General features: G+C 35.6%; 1 protein-coding gene and 3 pseudogenes across 1 annotated transcript; 2 read left to right on the forward strand and 2 right to left on the reverse strand.

Moving 5' to 3' along the window:
• Positions 1-2,477: 2,477 nt before the first annotated feature.
• Positions 2,478-3,666, reverse strand: LOC120169525 (annotated as a pseudogene).
• A 6,982-nt stretch (positions 3,667-10,648) lies between these two features.
• LOC120169977 lies at positions 10,649-11,411 on the forward strand. Its single transcript, XM_039178047.1, has 2 exons — positions 10,649-10,883; positions 11,078-11,411. Exons 1-2 carry the CDS (start codon positions 10,871-10,873, stop codon positions 11,377-11,379), a joined length of 315 nt encoding a protein of 104 aa, XP_039033978.1. The 5' UTR covers positions 10,649-10,870; the 3' UTR covers positions 11,380-11,411.
• An 18-nt stretch (positions 11,412-11,429) lies between these two features.
• On the forward strand, positions 11,430-13,879 carry LOC120169975 (annotated as a pseudogene).
• Positions 13,880-13,928: 49 nt separating this feature from the next.
• On the reverse strand, positions 13,929-18,851 carry LOC120169901 (annotated as a pseudogene).
• Between the last annotated feature and the right edge of the window lie 4,316 nt (positions 18,852-23,167).

Raw genomic sequence — 23,167 nt, forward strand, 5'->3', positions numbered from 1 at the left:
CTCTTTTTGATGTTAAGATGAAATATTCTCTCCTCAATCTCTTGATGTTTTTATCATGGATTAATCGTCATGATTGTTCATGGTGAATATCATTAGGGAACTTGAGACGAAATCGAATAATCAAAGAATCACTTTGATGTCATTTGTCGTGGGATCATCTTCTTTTCAAAATATACGTCTGATAGAACGGAGGGAGCGAGCAGGGCCTCCTCTTTCTAAAATGAATTTGATGTATCTCATCTCTTTAAGACAAAACATTTATAGTATCTTTGAACTCACATATGAAGTGATTTGGAGGGAGGGAGCAGGGCCTCCTCTCCCATGCATAGTGTCCCTAAACTTGCATATGAAGTGAATAAAATGGGTTGGAAATCCATAAATAATATTTGCTGAATTCAAACTGTGGTTCTGAAATTCTAAATTCGCAGCATTGTGTTTATGTCAAAACATCATTAATGATCCGGAAACTGTTAATGCTAAATCATGGGCATAGGCAATTTTCGCCTGACTTTGGGTTTTCAGTAACAAAATTCCTGGAATAATGTAAATTTTCAGGTGAAATGGTGAGTGAGACTTGTTCATAAGGTGGCAACTCTTGCTGTTGCCAAGTTTTTGTTCTGTAAACAATTCTGTTTTCTGGTGGAATCAAAGGTGAATACTGAAAAATCTGTGTCAGAAATTACCTCAGTTTCCGGGAGAAAAAACTTTAACTCAGCCTTCACGAGTACGTTTAATTTGAGCCAACACATAATGATTTGATTCCTTCCCATTCATGTTGCTTCTCGGGTTAAAAAGTTGTTTAGCTGCCTACACATCTGTGCTGGTTGTTGCAGTATCTTTTGTGTACCCAAAGAGCTTAATTCACCTGGGTATCTCCCCCCACTGCTGTACTTTACACATACCAAATATATATAAAAGGTGTTGGTAAGTTTGAATCCTAATATCCGTAACTCGTTTCCGTATGTATATGTGAAGGCTTATGTCAATTCAAATTTTCAACTCAGTTTCCATTGATCTCTAATGTAGTGTGTTGATGGGGTTTCAAGTTTGGTGGTTGGCCCCTTGCCTTTGATAGAATCATTCGAGTGGTTGGAATTCAATAAGATTCATTGCCTTCGTTTCCTCAACTGAAAGTATACAATATAAATTAGCTGATCTTATTCCCATATGTAATGGGGTGAGGGGAGGTAGGGTAGTAGGCTACCCCCAACGTCAGGTTGAGAGCAGCTTCCGTGAAAGACCTCCGTTATGAATTACCTTCAGTGATACTCGATCACATGACCACAAGGTTAAGAACCTTGTGCTCTACCAACTGAGTTAGACGGGCAAGACTGAAAGTATACAATATAGAACTCTTTAATTGTCACTTCATTTCCTTGTGTGAAGCATTCATTTATGGAATAAATCGACCAATGTCCCTTTTGCTTTTCCTTCTTTATTATTTCTCTGCTGCTTTGATCTTGGTTTATACTACAACTTCATGTTTATAGCTTCCAGGAAACCATGAGCAAATCTCCGACGCCTCCGAAACACGATTTGAGTGATTGTTCTTGCTATGAATTTGATCCTCGGGAACTTTTCACAGGTAAATACACAAACCCTTCTTTTATCTTCAACCAATCATGGGTTGTGTTCAGTAATTTGGTTTGGGGTTTTGAACCATTTTTTCAGTTTGTAGAAGAAGCAAGACACCGTGCAAGAGAGGTAAACTTGCAGTGGTCATCTTCACGTTCCGAGGGAGCGGGGAAGACAATGGGAACTGAGAAAAAGAGCAAGAAATCATGGAGAAACTCTTCTCATGGTGCAAAATCGCAGAAAGACCAAACCTGGTTCAGATCCTGTCAATGTTCCTAATATTTCCAAGCCAACTAGACGTTACGGTTCAGGTCCATTGTGTAGAAGTACCAAGGGAGTCGAAACACCACACTGGCGTCCATTGTCAGGGCCGGTCTCGGCCCTTTTCACCCCCTACAAGGAAGATGGAGAATGAAGTACCTTACATGAGTCTTAAGCAGCCTAACAATCCTCATCATATGAACACCTTAGACAGGATGAACACCTATGGACCTGTCTATTTGGTGACATAGTGCATCAATGGTAGATTTGACAGCACATACTCGAATACGGGTATACAAATTTGGAACATAACACACAAATGAGTGCATTTTACAGAACATGTATCAATTCATCTAGTGAATATGAACTCTCAAGACTCTACATATGATTGATTCTTTACTGAATGATGATTTCAAGCATTGCTTTTAAATTGTTGCAGTTCAGTTCCGAGCACAACAAGAAGTTGATAACTTAAAACTGTAAGGCACAACAAGCAACAAAAGAGTAAGAAAACTGGGTTAATATCTTTATACTAACATGAATCCAGATTGAAACAAATATTCTGCAAAAGCAGCCATTGTTTGTGATACACATTTTGCAGTTGAAGATACATTCTTTCAACAACATTTCCAATGGCTTTTTCGACAACAAGATTGCCAGCATCTCCTATAGAATCCAACAAATTCACAGGGATGATCTCCTATGTGATAAAATACATAGAAACTTCAAGCATCCACTGAACTGGTTCCTGGACTATTAGTAACTATCCTTTTTTCCCTACTCAGAAGTCTCTTCAAAGATCTTAATCTCGTAGGCATTGGATTCTTTGATTCTTCCTCTGTAAAATTATCATTTCCGTTCGTTTCAACATCAATCACAAAAATATGTTCTTGTCTACCACTAGAAGAAGCTGTCATGGTAGAAGAACCAATAGAAGTAGATGCAGAGCCAACCTCAGCAGCGGAGGCTCCACTGCTCACCTGTGTATGATTACCCCAAAACAACACATTCGTCGGAAAGCTAGTCGAATCCATCGAATGCCCATCATTCGGTGACTGAGCTTGAGCTTGAACATTCACTTCATCGCCTGAAACAAGGTGTTTTGGACTCTCAACTTCAACACCAACAATGGGATTTCTACAAAGAGGACAGGTCGAGTGCGATTGAAACCACATGTCGATACAATCGACGTGGAAGCCGTGGTTACATTTAGGGAGCAGCCTAGCTTTGTCTCCTTCCACAAGTTCACACAAGCAAACCGCACATCCAGGCCCTCTTTGAAGTCTTTTGACTGAAAATTAAAGCCGGGAGTGAAGCGAGAATAGTTGAATCGAGGCCTTTGGTAGCACCGCGCTGAAGATGAGTGGCATCTTGCCCCGGAGCGAAGACGAAACGCGGCCGGCTGCGGCGGGAAGGGTGAGATGTTGGCTCTTCACGGCGCCACCAAAACCATTTGGCGTAGAGATGAAGACAAAGCACAAAGACCACTACTAAGAGAGAACTATTATGGCTATGGCCATGATCTTCCCTGTTATTACCACTGCCGACGATTCACCAAATCCAGACTTATTCATGGCTCTGGAAACAAAAACTTCCAACTTTTTTAGTGTAATTCACAAAAAGATGTGATTTTAGATGAGAGACAGTCTAAAGTTGCAGAACAAAACTGGGATTTTTTTGGGGGGGGGGGGAGGAGGAATCAACCAAAGACAATGTAAAGAAATGGAAGGGAAAATTAGGGAAAATTAAGGAAAAGCAGATGGAAGGTGCAAGAGAATTCAAAGAAGAAATGCATCAAGAGAAAGGGATCTGAGGAATCTTTTAGGGACTCTGCTTGAGAGAGGTAAAAAAGAGGTAGTTGAACTGAAGTGAAGAGGAGGACATTTCTTGGTGTCCAATTTTGACTCTTTAACATGATAAGCTGCCTATCTGACACGTATCATCCTTTTTTTCTTTTTTAAAAATATAAAATATTTTTTTTATTTAAATTATTTAAAGTTGAGTTTACAATTTACTCTTTTAATATAACATTTTATTCATAAAATTTAAATCAATAGTTATTTAAAAATATAACATTTAATTGCTCGGAAAAAATAAGAGAACTTGTACTCCTTTGAGTACAATGTTCAAACAACAATAGTCAAGTAGTGCTTAAGTTAATGTAAACCCAGTCCTTATCAGTGCTTTGGTCTCCATTATAAGAAATTCTTGTCACTAAATGACAACTAAAGTTTCAAACTTCTCAAATTTTTGGAATGGTATGCTTAACTGATATATATATATATATATATATAATTTTCAAGGATTTTGTGGTTTAGAAGATGATTTGATCAACTAATCATTATTTTTTTAAAAATGATTATTAAAAATAAAAATAGTATTTTAATTTATCAGAATCTTGGTTTTCATATTTTGAAAATTACAAAGTTGATTCAGTTGTCAGTAAGCAAAAACGAAGTTCGGATTCTTATTTAAAGGAGTCAGAATGAATTTATAAATGTTTGAAGGGGCTCAATAATTTTTCTATTTAGTTAATTTGTAATTATATAATTTCTTGGGAACTATAATGTAAAATTTTCTTTCAGGAAGCCAAGGTCAGTCACTACCAGATAAACGCTGAAGTTGAAGTATTAATTTGGGATAATTATATGGTATAATAATTAAATTTAAAGTCAAGAAACAACGGAGTGAACGAAATTAAAAATGTGATAAAAATATAATATTGATTGAACATAATAAAATATTATAAAATATAATATTTTAAATTATTTAATTAAAATATTATATTTTCATTACATTATTTTTCTTTAAATTAGATGGACAAAACTTTCGAGATAATGTTCTGAAAGAAATTAATTCACGAGCTAATGCACTCCCAAGATTAATTACTTAAATAGGGTGAAATCACAGTGTGGTCGTAGGTAGTCATGCTTCCGGGCGACTTTATAAGTTGCCATGCATCCGGGCGACCTTGTAGGTCGCCATGCACTCGGGGACCTGTAGGTCGCCATGCACTCGGGCGACCTACCCTTGCTCAAACAGAGAGAATGAACGTCCAACACATAGGTCGTCATGCTATCGGGCGACCTTGTAGGTCGTCATACCCTCCGGGCGACCTTGTAGGTCGCCATGCACTCCGGGCGACCTACCCTCGTCGACTGCCATCGGATTCCCTCGCATAGTTCGCTCGGTTACCCGGATGCCCTCGCATAGCTCGTTCGGATGGCTCGGAGCTTCGGATGACTCAAATGCCCAGCGTGTTGGGACGTGCATGGCACATGAAATCTTGTAGTCGCCGGGAAGACATGGCGACCTAGTAGGTCGCCGGAAGACATGGCGACCTCGGCCAACCTGGGATTCACCTTATTTGAGCAATTAATCTTGGGAGTGTTTTCTTGTGAATTAATTTTTTTCAGAACATTATCTCGAAAGTTTTACTAATAGATGTTAAATTTCATGTTATTTTGGTATATAAATAAATTGCAAAATGGGTGACTTCAAGTTAAAACCACCACAATTACTGGAGATGTAATGGCCACGTTGAGATCCTTGAGCCGCCCGCCTATAAAATTTCCAGTCTTGATTTACTTGTCAATTTCTATCATCCCTTTCCAAATGCCTACTTTCATGTAAACTTTTCGCAATGAATATATGTTCACGAAAACGGGTAAAGAAAACAAAAGAACACGAGAATTTACGAGGTTCGGTAATGTGTTTACGTCCTCGGTGCTTAGGCGGCGCTAGAAGTTTTATTCAATGATATTTTAGGTCTAGGTTACTCTAATATAATAGAAATCCTGGTACATAATTACAAATTAACCCTGTCCTCTTTACTGGTATTATGAGCCATATCTAACAATATTATTTATGATAAAAATAAATTTTAAAAATGTATACGAAAATTTAAAAAATTATAAATCAAAATATTAAAAGAATAATTAAATTTACCAACAAATTTTAAAAATGCAAAAAAATACAATTATCTACCATCAAGCTTTTATTGGAAAAAGCAATGACTTGGACCCAGTGACGGATCTAGAAATTAAAATATAGGGGTTCAAAATTTTAATATTTTATTTTCCAAAAAATAGTATGTAAATTCTTTATTTTTTCATTCCCTTAATATACTAAACTATATTTAATAATTTTTCCAAAATAATGGGTATGCAATTGAACCCATCAAAACCATATACATCCGCCCTGTTTGGACCACCTGATTCTTTTATTTCACTGCTTTTAATTTTAAGTAATGAAATCTACGTCTCTTTGATGTGTCACCTCACATTTTTGGTAGTTACAACTCTTGTTAACATGTGACAATACGATTGGTATATCTCAACACTTTCATATGATTCATATTGCAGGTCGTTTTTAGTACAAAAATAAAATAAATAATTCATCTTTTTCAAGAACGGAATTAAGATTTTAGTTGAAGAAAGTAAAGTATAATTAACAATAAAAAAAAAATTAAATAAATCAAAACTCGAAGATTTAAATCGAAAGATGTTTGTTCAATGGTCGAATTTAATACATGATTAATCTTTTAATAGTGAAATTAATGTATTCAAATCACATGATTCCATTTTGATTGGTGGTATATCATTAACTTAATTATTATTGAAGTAAATATAAAGTATTAATATAAGATTTTCTTTTAAACTCAAATCGATTTGCGATAGAAAAATTCAAGTATCACTCTAAAAAATTGTTGACTTCAAGTACTAATGGACCTAATTGTTTACAATGGGATCATAAGCATAGGTTGGGAAGGATTCTCATCCGAATCCGAATCCAAACGAAGCAAGTAAATAAAGAAAGTAATGAGTAGGGAAAACAAATAAATTACAATTGAAACTTGCAATTAGGTTTCACATGGTTTACGTAATAAATTAAGCTAACGTCTTCTATGCACAAATCTCAAAGCAAGGTCCAAAGCCTTTGATCCTCAGTATTTGCTGCGAAAATATCGCTGAATCTGCACCCATTTTCCGACATTTTTGACTCCCGCTGAAAAGGGTGTAAACGGTGGCTTATTTCAACTCAAACTACCCATTATCAAATGTAGTTTAGCCCACCTAACTCACCGTGTTTGACCTCAATTTTCATAAATGTTTTATCGAAGATGTCATTTTGATAAATTTTTATTCATTATTCATTTAGAGTTTATAATTTTTGGATAACGGACAAATGACTTACATGATTTATCAAATGTAATTGACATCTATCATGATCGGAGTATGATGTTAGTTGTTCTATGACAGGGATATTTATACCGATGAAAGATTGAATCTTTAGATTTCATCTACACCGTATGTCTTTCATTAGATGCTATTTCTCTATCACATAATTTTTTCTCTCTAAATCGTGGTTCTCTATGCAAATCAAAAGAAATAAACCACTAACGAGGATGAATTATTTTCATCAGCGATAACATCAAACATTTATATTTAATTTCAAAATAGTATCAAATGAAATTCTTATTTTTTCTACAGTTAAGTTTGTGTTATTGTAATATAGCTTTCGTCGTCCTAGTACCAGAACAGTGTAATAATAGCAAAAGCATTATAGTGTCTTGCATGATTACATTGTGAAGGAAATGAAATTTTCATAAATGAAAATGGAAAGAAGTTATTTGGGGAATGCTAACGTGCTGCATCCTTAAATATGATTAAAAAAAACGTTATCGTTATTGTTTAAATAATAAAATCGTAAAAATGACCGAAACATTATTAGACGCTACCGGTTTTGTTATTATTAGATGTTTTAACTATATGTCGAAAAAATGACGGGAAACATTATTAAGCGTTATCGGTTATTATTCTTGGGCAATTTTATCGAAAATGTTTAAAAAACTGATGTTTTAGATAAAAATAATAATATTTTAATTAATTTTTTACCGATTTTATTATTTAAATAATAACAAAACTGATATCATATTTTTTAACCGTATATTAAGGTACAGCACTATAAAACTTTCCAAGTTATTTATATAGATATGTATTGTAGGCTTGGATTAGTAGGCTTAATCGTTTTGTATATCTGAACTCGAATTTTTTAAATATTTGTGAAGGGTTTTGCATGTAATTAAGGGACCAATGTTGTAAAGTGATGGCATGATTTTTACCACAATTTGGGGCTTTTATAGGTCTAGCATTTAGGAGTACTCAAGAAAGAGAGAACATTAGACAAAATGATGTAGAAACAATGATTTTTTTTTTCCAGACCTCATAATAGGCGGCAGAGAGCCTAAATTAAGTGGCCAAACATTTAGACGGTGGTGGATGAATAGTGGCCATTCATTACTTTCTTTTTAGACTTTAGAGAAAGTTGCATATAAAAAAAGAACACTGGCCAATAATCCTCCCCTTTCCCGGGAAAATCAGCTCGGCTTTCTAGGATGATTCACACTAATGCACCGAGACTCGTTCAAGGGGATTGATTTGCTTAGATGCTTGGCTTTTGACGGGAGAAATACATAGCAGGTATATAGGTAGGAAAAATTATTTTATGAATCTTTCAACCACGTAGAGATTGTTAGGGTATTAAATTCCATTAATTTATTATGATTTAATCTTAAAAAATTAAAATCCTTTTCTTGAAATTCAATTTTAAATAATTTTGTGAACAATAAATTCGAGTAAAATTTAATTTAAGTTTAAACTAAAATTTTATTGACGAGCACGATAATATAATATCTCTTTACATACATTTTATTTCAATTACTTTCCATTTTGTCAAATAAAATAAAAAATAGTTGCGTCTAGTCAGAATCATATTTTATTCTTAAAAATCAGCGGTGCTCATCGTTAGTAATATTCAGCGATGTTCGTCAAGCGTATAAGACTCATCCTAATATAAATTATTCTTTGTAGGTATCAATATGTTTTTTTTTTACACTTTTAGATTTGTATATCTGAAGATTTGAATACACTTTCTCAAAACACAAAAGGATACACCCTACTACGCCGATATCAATTTTGTCACGTAAATTGTTTACATGTAATTTTGTTTTACCTAAATTGATAAATGTACACTTGAAGATGGCAAATAAATAATAGTAGAGCTGAATATATTGGGTTTAGGGCTCGAATCACATTTCTTAACAGCCTACAATGTAACTTGTAAACAAACAAACAAAAGAGAAAGAAGGAGACCCTGCTCTGCTCTCCAATAACACATCAAAGAATGAATCATGGCTGCTACGCCTAAGCTAATTAACTTCACTAAACATACCCAACACTCTCACAAAATGCCAATGTAATCTCCGACGAAAGCGGGTTTTCGATCCATTTCACGACCCTTTTACCCAGAAACCATGGAAGAAACGATAAAGCTTCGGTTAGGGACGACGTTAAGCCTGCAATAGGGCAAGTGGTGCCAACTTTAAGCCATGCATCAATGCAGCCATCATGAAAACCATGGCCACACCTAGCCACCGGAGTTTTCCCCTTGGACACCCATTAATGCACACTACGCAACATTCACTCCACCACTCGCTAACCATTTGCTAAAACGAAAGCAGCCGCCGACGACAACGACGACTACAAGCGAAGCCGAGGAAACCGAGTTTACTGAGATCATCTTTGGTTAGTGGCATTCTCGGGTCTTGTTTGTTGTGTTTGCTATGGAAACGTAGAAGGGTTTTGAATCGAATTTTATGGTCGTGGGGTTGGACTGGTAATTAAGCAAGGTGGTGTGGTGGGAGCTGCTGCTGCCGTGTCAACGGTAGTGGCAGGTGCCGGATACGTTAAGGCAAGTAGATGGAACTTGGAAATGGGAAAGATTTATGTTATATTCTTGGCTTTGACTTATTTTTGTCCGCTATCAAACTATGTAGGATAGATGTTCATTCAAACAAACAAATTGTTTAACATTCACTTTCAATTACATAAGTGATTACATAGAATTAAATATTCAAATCTGTAATTTGTCTTCGTATAAATAATACATATTCAAACAATAGATATTTAGAAGTGTCTGTCTGTCTATATATTCTCCAAATATATAACGAATTATAGTTTTAATATATGAATTTTTAAATTATCTAAATCTATAATATCCAAATTTATTAAAAATAGATAAAATATCCAATATCGAAAGTAGACATTCAGAATTTTGTGACTAAGCATGAGCTCTTTCCAATTTGAATTAGGGGTAATAAATTAATTAAATTTCAACGAATTATGTTAGTTAATGTCCGTTATTTATTTTTAAAAATGTTTATGTTCGATTCGTATTATTTATGTATTTTTAAATTTTCTTGTTTGGTTCATTCATCAATGTTGTTGTACACTCTTTTTTAACCTTTTATTTTATTTGCTTGTTAAAGAAAAATGGTAAAATTCTGCTACTATTCCTTAAGTTCTTTAGACTTTACAATTTTAACTCAAAGTTCATCGTGTGTTTAATTTAATTTCTACAACCATCAATATTTAAAACGTAAAAGAAAAGAATCGGATAAACGAGTTTATAAACGATTCATAAATGAGTTTTCAAATATGTTTGTTTGTGATATAAACGAACCAAACATTTATTTATGCTCATTCATTTATTAAATAAACATAAAAAATTTATCTATACTTATTTTAATAAATAAAAAATATTATACGAAAAATTCATAAAACGCGTTGTTCATTTAAATACCTAATTTCAATAAACCTTTAAACCCAAAAAGTGATGATCTGAATGAAACCAGCCCATAAAATAAACAGCCAATGGAGGCTTTCAATAAGTGGGAAAATAAGACCACCGTTACTATAACCCAGCGACTGCAACAACAGAAGTGCATCTCTTTTTAACTCTCTGTGTGATTCTCTCTGTTTCAACTCAACTATCTCTGCATCTCAAATACCTTCCCTAAGACCTCTGTTCCTCTTGTGTTTAGGCTTATTGATACCGGTATTATCGACACTCAACATTCTAAAAGAATAAGAAGAAAACCTCCTGCTGGAATGTGGGCGTCTAGCTTATTTTAAATTTGTTGAGATAAGATTCCAAGTTCCGGGTTTTGATTCTTTAGGCTGAATGAGCTCCCATGCCTTTGCTAGGTATGTTCTATGTTTGGTTTTTCATTTACATTTGTAGGTTTAATTTGTAGTTGTTGAATTTGGTTTATTTTTATGGATTTTGCGTGGTTAGTGTTTAGAGAATTCTGGGTTTCGTTAATTATCCTGCTCTGGTTCTCAAATTTGGTTTTATCTTGGTGTTTGCGATTATTACTATTCTTGGCTGCCTGAAACAGATATTGCCACTGCTAAACCTTCCTTGCAAGGCCCTCTGGTTCCAGCGAGGGTTCAAGTTTTGTCAAATACATGGAAATCTTCCCCATTGCCAACGAGGATAAATTTTCATGTGGGGCACCAGGAGAACCACTGTGGAAAACTCCAGGTTCGAGCCGTTGCGACCCTCAAACCCAAGTTTCCGAAACAAGATGGCACAGCAATACGTCACAACTTGGAGGTAATTCAAGCCCTTCATCAAATCAGCTCGGCCCTTTGGAGACCGGAGACTCGGATGATGAAGTGGACGAGAGGGAAAAGTTAAGGCGGATGAGAATTTCTAAGCGAATAAAGGAAACACACCTTGGAACAAAGGCAGAAGCAGTGCAGGTAGTCTCCTTTAATTATGGTACTATATTTCGTTTTGTGCGTTGTTGATTTGTTGCAACAATAGCCACGGATGCATTGTGTCTTTATCTGCAAGACCTTCAGCGGATAAGGGAGAGAACAAGGCTTGCAATGCAGAATCCTAAGGTGATGTCGTGTAAGAACTTTTGTGTTATAACAGCACAGGGATGGAACTTTGTGTGCTTTATGTTTGCATGGAGCAAAACCAATCACATGTATTAATTCCTTGTAACTGGTGCATGTAATTCTTTCTGCCATCATAATTCCATTAGGATGAATGATGTACTGATGACAATTCGGATTGCGAAAACTAGTTAAGCAAGAAAGCCGAAAAGCAAACTATTGAATGCAAGTCTGTTACAGTGCAGTCTGAACTGGGAGGGTTCAATTGTGCTATATCTTGAAAATGAAGATCACCTTACACCAATTGATATTTTCTTTTATCTCGTACATAATACGTTTAAATGGCATAACATAATAGTCATTTACTCTACTGTAAATTTCGAAATGTAGGTCAAAATGAAGTTGGTTAACCTTGGACATGCCCAGAGGTGAGTGCTTCATTGTTAATGCTTTAGTTTAAATTTCCATCTGCCTCTTCTAATTCTATCCACTTCCCTTCGGAATTTTGTACGTGTGGTATCCTGAATGTTGTACTTAAGTTTTCACCACTATATACTGAACTTCAGTCATTTATATGTTTTCGTCTATACCTTGTTAATACATAAATTAATTTTTTTTCATAATGATTCTACAGTAAAGAGACAAGAGAAAAATCAGAGTGGGAGTCCGAAGGGGATGGGAAAGCGTCGCGGGAAGTTATGTTACAGGAACATGCCACTTTGAGTGGATGAACTTGATTGCTGAAGCGTCTAGAAAAGGCTATGGGGTGAGGAAGAGCTACAATGGGATTCCTACAGATATTAGATGAGCAGTTGACGAAGGAGTGGTTGGAAAGTGTCGAACAAAGGAATTGATGCCTAACCGAAAGGTAGCAAGAGAGCACCAAAATCCATTGAACAGAGAAGGAAAATTGCAGAAGCCATTGCAGCCAAATGGGCTGATCTGGTAGTTCTTGCACGTTTCTCTTCTTCTTTTTAACTACATCGTATGAAAATTGTGACATTGATCATAGGCATCTACAGATTGGATTATTCCAACTGATGTGGGTTTTTTGTTTCTTACTATGTGCTGATAGGAATACCGTAGGGTTTGCTCTGGTTGGCAAATATCATGGCATTCCATCGGGGGGCTGAAAGAAAACCAAAGCGGAAGCCAACAGCTGGTACACAGTCCAAGCAAGCCTTTCGAAGCGGAAAGCCAGTGATACAGACTATTCTGCTAGTGAGACTATAAGCCCAATTGCGGATAAGGATTCGAAGAAGAAATAAACCACTTTATAAGGATCCTATGGCAAGTTCCAAGCTTGAGATGCTGAAGAATAAGAGCACAAAGAGCAGTGGAAGAATCAAAGAAAACCGAAGCTTTTGAAAGAGCAAGGTTAGTCTTTGCCTTATTTCCACAAGCCTATTACATTAATGATATTGATCCACATTGATAACTCATTCTGATGCTCGTCTTCCTGCATTTTTTTGGTGGGCTGCTAATTCACTGCTTAACTCAATGGCCTACATATATGACACCGCAGACTTTTAATTGCGAAGCGGAGAAGGCTGCAAAAGCCTTGAGGTCGCTGCAATGAAGAGCCCTGTTGCTCGAGTTTCCTTATAGAAACCAGAAACTTATAGCAGAAGCAATTCAGTCAATTGAATCGATAGAGATCGGGCAGATAACACCCAATGAGAATAGTGGATACATTTATGTCGACTCAGTTGAACCAGTTAGCCCAGTGGAGAACAAAATACAATCGGAAAACGTCGGTATGAACCAAGCGGAACAGAAAGAAGTAAACTGGAACCAAACCCTTTCAATAACCAAGCATGAGAATTTTAATCTCTCTAGCTTTATCATCCCAAAGATAGTGAATGGCGACAGGGATGAACAACTTGCTTCTCCAAGTGCGAATAACCATAGTTTATCAACTCTCAGCTTCGAAACTTTGATCAAGTCTGATTCATCTAAGCACTCAACCAGTTGGAAACAAATGGGGCCTTCGAGCATGAGAAGAATCCTCTGGTAGATGGAACAAAGTTCAGTTGAAGGATGATGGTGTGCCTTCTAAAGCAGTCGCCGTAACCAAGAATGGTTCGTGGTAAGCTTGTTTAAGTCACTGAAGAAGTTTCATAAGGACCATGAACTACACAACAGATGTTCATATGAGTTTCAACATACTGAGCTGTGGATTTATGTAAAATAGGTCAAATTTTGTTTTTAGTCCTTGTACTAAGCATAAGTTGTGGATTTGGTCTATGTACTTCAATTTGGTTGAGATTATTGCGATAGTGGAAAGACGTGAATTTAAGCACATAAGATAAGAAAGAAATAATTAAGAAGAAACTGAGAATTGAGAATACTTTGTGCCTTATTATTGTAGATAGAAAAAGAAACTAAAAGTTCAACATGTACAGAGGGTGAAAGAATTTCAATCTATGGTATTTCACCAGTTGGACTATATTGCAACATATTACAAACTGCTGGGACTGAACTGAAACCAAAACTAAAGTTAAGGTGCGTATAATTATTTTACAATGAAACCCAAAAAAATATTCAAACACGATTACAATCACCAAAAACAATCAAGCGAGAGTTCTAAGGCCATTACATGTAGTCGTGTATTATCAGGGTTGTTGGTCCGTGAGATACGCCTTGGTCCAACCCTGTTGTTCTCTTACTCATGTTAGCTCGTTGCACGAGTCGAACCAATGCTTCGACCACTTCTGACATAGGTGGACGAAACTCGGGCTCCGGCTGCACCAAAGAAACAAGCAAAGGGATCAGTTTAAGGCAAAACAGAGAGAGAAAAAGCTCGTCTTTCATTTAGCCAAAAGATATTACCTGGACACAGAGCAATGACATCTGCAAAACGTGAGAGAGATTTAACCGGTAAAGCCCTTCAAGAGCCGGTCAACCATCTTGGATAGAGCATCGATATCGTGGAGCTGAGGAGTAGCCCATCGAACCAAAGATTGCTCTAGTCTAGGCCTTGTGGTGTAGAAAAAAAAAATCGTATGGTGTCAGAATTGTGATTGTAGCTAACAAGACTGAACGTGGACTACCCGACTTTTCATAGATGATTCCTCACCTGTCAAATGGCTTACGTCCCAGTGAGAAGTTCCAGCATAACCACTCCGAAACTGTAAATGTCACTCTTAAGAGAGTACTGACTGGACATTGTAACCTCGGGTGCACTAAATCCAGACCCCACATCATCACGATTCAGTACCTGCATACCAGAACGAGAAGATATCAGTATATACATAAGCAACTATAGAAACACTAGGCCTAATGAGAACCCGTATCGAACAGAAGGCACGATATAATTCGAAAATAAATGATGTACGACATAGTTGTGTATAGCAAGTGGGAAGCACAATAGTTAACATCAAATATTTACTAGTTTATGAAATAACACAGTAACTTCTAGAATGCACAATGTACCTCGTCAGCATTGGGAATAAGGATGCCAATCCTGAGTCGGAAAGGTGAGGATTGAGCTCAGCATCAAGTAAGATGTTGGTTGACTTGATATTTTTATGAACGACGGATGGCGAGCAAACTTCATGCAGGTACCTGAAAATAAACACCTTTATCAATTCCAAGTAGCCATTGCCCATTTGCAGATATAATAACTACGGTAGGTACGAAAGTCTAACTTCCGAGCTGACTTTTATCACAGAACACAATACATACCGGATCATAATGAAGATATAGAGATTCCTGATAGTCAACAGATACCTACTAGCAACTTACAAATAGTTAATCTGAAATAATAGTTAATCGGATATCAGTAGGTACATTAATATTTTTAACCTCATCAGACAACTACCTGACTTTCCAAGGTTCAAAGGTCTGGTAATACGAGTAGGCAAAAGTTCTACAAATAAATAATAGCTATTGTAGCCCAAGACTGAATTTTCGACTTACTCTACAGCACGTGCAGTCCCCCGAGCAATTTTGACACGGGAGTTCCAACTCAATGGCTTACTGTACTCATCCGGTATATGCAGAAGTCGTGAAGAGAACCATTTTTGTGGACTCATAGACAAGCAGGTGTTGTCCGTGCCCCGAACAATAGCCAACCAGCTCTGTTACATTTGTGTGATGCAACTGGGAAATTATTTGAAACCACCTCCATAAAATCGTCCGACATTCCGCTGGGAAGAGCTAATGAATCTCAATATTTAATATGACTACGGATTTTCTAGGAAGTAAGATTCTACCTTGCCATCGCCAAACTGAGCAAGATTCTACCTTGCCATCGCCAAACTGAGCTCGATAAACACGTCCAAAAGGCCCTTCACCAAGAAGATTTTCAACACTGAAACTGCCTGTAGCCATTTGGAGGTCTGCTATTGAATATGATTTAACATTTGTAGGAGGTGGTACCGATTTCTTAACAACAATAGGCTTTTTATTAAACTCTTCCTCATCGAATGATTTGTGACGGTCGATAGGAGGGGTCGAAGATTTATTGAAATGGGAGTATCAAGTGCCTGGCTGTCAAATGAAGATGAAGACTTCATGGATTTGTTTTCTGCAACACGATTTCAAGCATTAGAAACAAATAGTTAGATAAAGAGAACTGAGAGTTCTCATGTTTACGGTGACACTCAACTTGGCCACCATGCATAATTATAGATAGACTATTAAGTGTTACCGTGCACTTCATTAGAAGCAAGAGGAGCAAGGGATTGATTATCAAGCTTTTCGATATCCGAGGTTGACCTCCTGGATCTTCTCCTCACCAAAAAGAACGCTACAATAGCTCCGACAACGAGGACCGATATCACTATTCCAGCTATGGCTCCACCTCCGATTCCTGAACTGCTACTCCCCACGAGAAGCATCTGATCCGGAACCATTGCTACCAGAGTTGCGCTTTCTGTTGCTTCTAGTAGCAGGAGTTCCAGGCGGAGGTGGGGTGGCAGGCCCCGAGCTCCATGAATACCGTCCCTCCTGTCATAGAGATTATTCATTGAAATTATAAATAATTTCTTTGACCATAAAGAAACCTCAACACTCGATAATGGACAACGCTTGCTTACTTCAAATTGATGCTTTTCAATTGATCAGGCACCCAGCCAGTAAAACGATTATTGGAAACGTCTCTGTGAGACACAATAACAACCATCACCAGACTGCAGTATCATAGGTCAATTACAGATAAAAAACAATATATGATATCTAAAATTATCAAAATGATATGCCAGTTTACTCGCAGATTATCAAGGGAAGATTTGCAAGGACATCGATAGTGCCCGAAAACGGTTGTTTTGCAAGTACCTACAGAAGGGTAAATATATGTAAAGTAAAAATAAAAATTCATCATATAAAGTGTTAAACAAAAGATATCTCCTCTAATACTTACAGAGAGCTTATACTGGTGAGATTCTTAAAGCTCTCAGGTAGAGAACCAGACAGAGAATTGAAAGAGAGATCCCTGAAGCAAGGTATAAAGATAAATTTAACTAGTTATTTCGGTTAAATTAGCTTAAAGAAGGACAATTAAAAAAATTATATAACGTGATAAGAGGAAGGAAGAACATATTACAATGTGGAGAGGGAAGAAAGTGACCAGAACATGTCACTCAATGCATTCTGCAACTGGTTATTAGCAAGATTTCTGAATTTCAGCAAATGGGAAGAAAAAAGACTGTTAGAGTTTAAATGTTACGGACCTTGCGTCGAGAGATGAATAATTGGAACATTACTTACAGGTATTGAAGAGAAGGCATCTGGCTGATAGAATAAGGGACACCTCCTGTAAATTGATTAGACTCAAGATTTCTGCATAAGGATGAACATTATATAAATCATTTATAAAAAATCAATAGGAAAGGACACAAATGCATGAATTAAACATACAATCGCTGCAAGTTCTGAGGAATATTATATGGTATGTCTCCAGCAAGATTGTTATGGCTCAAGTCCCTGCAGATTTTGCCAAAACATCAGTACAAATCAGATAAACATATAACAGGTCAATACACTGTTAAAGGTTATAGATTTCTTACAATTCTTTCAATGATGTTAAACTTTGAAGGTTGTAACCCATTGTCCCGGAAAGTCCGAGATTTGACAGTTTACTGATAAAAGGCAATAGAAGACCATAATGTAGTTAATATCAGAAAGATGCAGGATAAGCAGTCTGAAAGGAAAGCAGGGATAAAAGAAAATCACATTTCGGTGACACGCTTGTTTGAGCAAGTAACACCTTTCCAGGACTGCCCACATGGATCGCCATTGCTAGCAGTCCACCCGGTTAGCTGCTGTGGCGAATTTAAAGTGCTGTACATAACCCCAAGGGCAGAAGCTGTATAACATACATGCCAACATGCAGAATGAGTAATCCAAGGAGAGAATTTTAATTATAATACTTCCATTAAAAAACATGACCAGCTAAAGAGGAAAGACCAAAGCTTAAGCAGTGTGGCCAGAGAGGAAAGACCATGCCCTCAACAAAATCTACAAAGAGATATAAAGCTTATTAATTGTTATGATACTATAGGTAGACATAAAGAGCCATGATTATTGGAGTTAATCTCTCTGGGAAGAATTTTGATTGCTGATATAGGTTCAGTGAGTTCTAACCATTAAGGCAGTGGTCTCTCCAGGCAGACAAAAGTAAAATGGCATTTTGGACCAGTCAGCAGCAATCAAGAGAAACACCAAAAAGATTGCAAATTTGTCCAGAAGCTCACATCCCATCAAGTTATGAATTAAACCGACAACTAAAAAACCAAACTTTACTCATCCTTTTCTTATAAAAATACAATCCCACAAAGAACCCACCTCTGGAAATCAAGGTCAAACCTTTATAAACACCGCCGACAAAGTTAAAATGGCATTGCCATCAAACTAGTCCATTTTATGTACATAAAAACATAGCAGAGAGCAAAGCCAAGCAAAAAAAGTAAAACCAACAAAGATCACAGATTTGGCGATGAAAAGCAAGATGCATAACAAGTAACACTAACCATCTCCTTGATCTGTTTCGCCATTGACAAATCTTGGCTTAAACCCCAGAATGCAGACTGTAAACAGCACCAAAATCAAAGCTTTCCTCCAATTCTTCACCATCTTTCTCCAAAACTGGTCCCTTCACAGAAACCAAAACTGGACTGGTCTTACACCCTTTCTCTTCTTATTCTTCCATCTCAATAAAAAATTGTTTTTTATTCTGTTGTAGGTTTTTATACTTATTCAGCCATTAGTCCATAACCAAGCAGAAGCTGGCAGCTCGATTAGCCAGAAGAATCCAAAGCCCCACAATGCGGCTTCCTCGCCCATACAAGTAATCCATCGTATTATTTATATTTACTAAAGTAGGATTTTTATTGGTCTGAAAAAGTATTGTGCTCTCATATTCTTCTTCATTTGTCTAAAAATGTCATATAGTCGTGAATTTTCTTCATTTGTTAGAAACGCCATGTAATCTTACAGTCTTCATATTTGACTTTTAAAAGGCCTGAAGTCTTTAAGTCGAAGAAATAATCCTCAAATTAAATTATATTAAAAATTAAAAAATCTCACTTACATTACTTCAGTCATTTTATTTTATAAAGCTATTATAAATATATAAAGGCTTATGTAAATATTTAAAGTATATGGCATTTTCTATATAAACATCTAAAATATTTTTAATTAAAAGTAAATATTTAAATTTATTTATTTTAGTCAAAATAGGTTATTAAAGCATTTTTCGTCAAAATAAATACTTAAAGTATTTAATTTTTTCATCTAAATATCTTAAGTATTATTAATTAATATCATATGTCAACTTGTTTAAACTTAGATGAAAAAAATTAAATATTTTATGTACTTATTTTGACCAAAAATATTTTAGGTATTTCTTTTGACAAAAAAATACTATAGGTACTTAGATAAAAAATATATACTTTAGGTACTTATTTATAATATAAGTTATTATAAAAGATAAAACTACGTCATATCTAAGTGACGTTTTAATTTTACGGTAAAATACACAAACGACCCCTAGATTATAAGATTTTATTTTATTAAATTCTCTTTACTATTAAAAGTTACAAAACAAACCTATAAAACAAAGCAGGTTTAAAGCTTAAGCCTCGGAATGCTTGGCCCAAAACTATAACTCAATCTTCAAGATACAGCAAAGGCACGTGTACTCGGCCCATTCATTTCATCCCTTTTAATAAAACAAACCTATCTGACACGAATTCGAATAGTTTTGAAATCTTGCAAGAGAAAGTTGGTAAGCTTCATTCCCGTGCCCATGAAACCAAGTTCAATAACTAAGGATCGTGTTGAGGTCCGCAAATGTAATGTGCTTCTTCCCAAAGTTCAATGGAGATAGAGATGTCTGCATTGACCATAACTCCAAAGCATGATACGTGGATCCCCCAATCCCATATTTGTTTCAACTATCAAACTAATAATAAGCTTGGAAAATGATTAGTAAATTAAGCAGTTCAGCTGCCTATCAGTCAACATAGTAATATTAGTCCCATCAAACTCAGATGTTCAATGTATGAGTCCAGCAATTCAGATATGGTTTGTCATATACCATCGACAAAGGAATCAGCCACATACTGCAAAATGTTGGCTAAGTTAATCATACTCGGCTTTGGTTCAATTACTTATGCACTAATTATTCATTGATTGAATCTCAAAATTTGGGATTGAATCTCAACCAGTGGCGGATGCATGTGGCTCTCTAGGGGAGCACTTGCACACCCATTATTTTGGGAGAAATTTAAATTTAGTTTAATTTGTTAATGGAAATAGGAAAAATAAGGAAATTTGCATGCCCAAATTGTTTTAAAATAGAGTATTATAATTTTGGACCCTCATTTTTTATTTTTTTAGATCCGCCACTGACCTCAACGTCTTCAAATCTTTTTCAAAATTCCAATAAAATTAATAATGGCATATTATATCTATTATGGATGAGCATTTGATTAAATCGTGTCAAGATAAGTCAAAAGATTTTGAATTAGTGTTCTATTTTAAGATTTAAATTTTATTTGAAAATTTTTAGAATCGAGTCGAGTTTTTGAAATTCAAGTGGAGTCAAACGGAGTCAAGTTTTTTATTCACGTTCTAATTTAATTATAAATATTTATAATATTATAATACAAATTGATTAACCATGTAAGATATACATGTATATTTCCTCGTATTCTTTTCCACATTGTAATATTTTTTAATAAATCAAATGTCATCTAAAATTATAAAATATATTTATAATTTTATTTTTCAAAGAATGTGTTTTGGGGGATAAAGTATTGATGAGAGTATAAACGAGTAAAAATGGAAGAAAGAATTTGTGGAAAAAATTGCAATAAAAAACTAAATTGAATAAAATATAAAGTCAAGGGACTAAAATGAAAAAAAATAATATATTTCTTTTTAAAATTAGGAATCAAGTTATACAATTATTCAATAGTGGTAGAATAACATGTGATTCAAATTTGGTTAAAAAATAGACTTAAAATAAAATATTAAGAATGAATCCAATCGAATCAAGTTAAATATTTAGAATTGACGAATTATATGAACTGTAAGCATACAACACAAAGAGAGAGAGAATCAAGATAATCCAACAAAACCAAAGTCCATAATGGCGGGGCTTTGTTCCCAAATTCCCATAACCCAAAATCCATTGCCTCGTCTTCATTCAACAGCTCCCCACTTTTCATGCTTCCCCCACATTGCCACTTCACTAATCAACATTTCTTTAAGTTCCTCAGTTTTTGCGCTTGTCCATGTTCACTTCTTTCCTTTATATTGCAGTTTAACACCTTTCTTGATTTTCGGTACTGTAATTGTATATATATATATATATATATATATATGTTCTGGCCTTAATCCACACGGTCACAAGCTCCGATTTGAGCTTTTTTTTTTTAAAGTAAAGTCTTTGGTTTTAGCCATGGCCGAGTTTCACAACCAGCAATACAACTGTGGATCAGTCAAGGCCTCATCGAAGAGTAAGCGGAACGGTTTCTCCACCAAGTGTGCTTCGTTGGTTAAGCAACAACTTGCTCGAGTCTACATCTTGCACCGCTGTGCCACCATGCTCCTTTGCTCGTACTTGCACACCGACGATTAGCGACCCAACAAAGACTCGTATGCTCCATCGACAACAGGCTTATGCTGCTTGGTTCAATGGGGGGCTAAAGTGTGGTGCAATTGTTTTTTTCTCATAGTTTCCTTTGCGTTTTTTGACGTGAGAAAAGCTTAATTATGGTCGCACTCTTTGCTTTTTCACCAAGCTGAGGTGAAGAATGATTTTGATGGAGTTTTGGTTGTGCTATTTACAGTATAGTTGTTTGCATGTTGGTATTAAGGTTAAATGTAGACATTGAATTGATTTTCTGTTTCTGTTTCTCCTTCTCTAACTCCTTTTTCGGTAATTGAAGAAGTGTTATCTATGCCTATGAAAGCATTAATAACCCTTTAAGGAATCACTACTTGCAGCTGTAAAATGTAATGGTTGAGCTGTGTAACAGAGTTCATCTTTTAACCATGACTTAAGAAGTATACATAATTCCGATATTATGCAACGACGATTAGTTGTGAAAGAAAATAGATATTACGCATACTTCTTAAGTCATGGTTCAAAGACGAATCTGTAAGCAGTGCAAAACATGTGTTTTATTACCATACATATCTATATGGTTCCCTTTATATGATCCACCAAAGCAAGACTCTCCGCTCCAAAGTATACTTGTTGTTTAGTTAAAGTCATCGAGCCTAATGGTTATTGACTTGTTCATAAATGGGTTTCGACATATCTGTGTATTGTGTTAGTTTACAACAGCAAAATTAACAAAAGATGCTGTGTACATTGGACACACTTCCTTCTCTTTCAAGCTGGTCTTGAACGTCGGAATTAGTCGTCGTGGGCCGGTGATCGACGCTCTAATACCATATGAGATTTTTTAAATATAGTGACTAAAGATTGAACAAATATATGATATAGAAGAATAATGATTTAAGAGCAAAATTGCAGAAAAAAAATTATTCATTTTTCTTCATTTGTGTACAGAAGAGAAGTCTTCTTTATACAGTAAAGGTTTGGATGATCAACTGTTCTTAACAGCTTAACCGAAGGTCTTAACTAATAATGTAACGGCCATAAATGATTAGTTTTTTTTTTTCAAAAATCTCACCGAACTCTTCACCTCGAGGTGACGAGTTCTATGATGATCGTCGCAACTGCCCGTTGTGCAACGACTGAAACAACTATTTTTTTTTAAATTCAAGGTAAACTCGTCACCTCGACATAATTAGATTTACAATTTTTAAAATTTTAAATTATTTAGTAAATGAAAAAATATATTTTCTAATGGGACTCATTAGAAAATATTAAAATATTGGCCTACATGGAGACCACATACCTAAGACTAATAAAAATTATTTTCATATGAAACTCGTTACGTCAAAATGATGTGTTTTTTGATTACCGTAGCAAATGCCGTATATTGTAAATTAAAATCTCTATTGGTCTATCGAGTGAATTAATTTTATTGCCAGGTGTATTGGGAAAAAAACCAAGTATATAAGGTCCCAAAGGCTCAAGACACAGATGGGCCTTAAAG

Source organism: Hibiscus syriacus, unplaced genomic scaffold, assembly GCF_006381635.1.
Source record: "Hibiscus syriacus cultivar Baekdansim isolate YM2019G1 unplaced genomic scaffold, ASM638163v2 tig00111769_pilon, whole genome shotgun sequence".
Classification (NCBI taxonomy): domain Eukaryota; kingdom Viridiplantae; phylum Streptophyta; class Magnoliopsida; order Malvales; family Malvaceae; genus Hibiscus; species Hibiscus syriacus.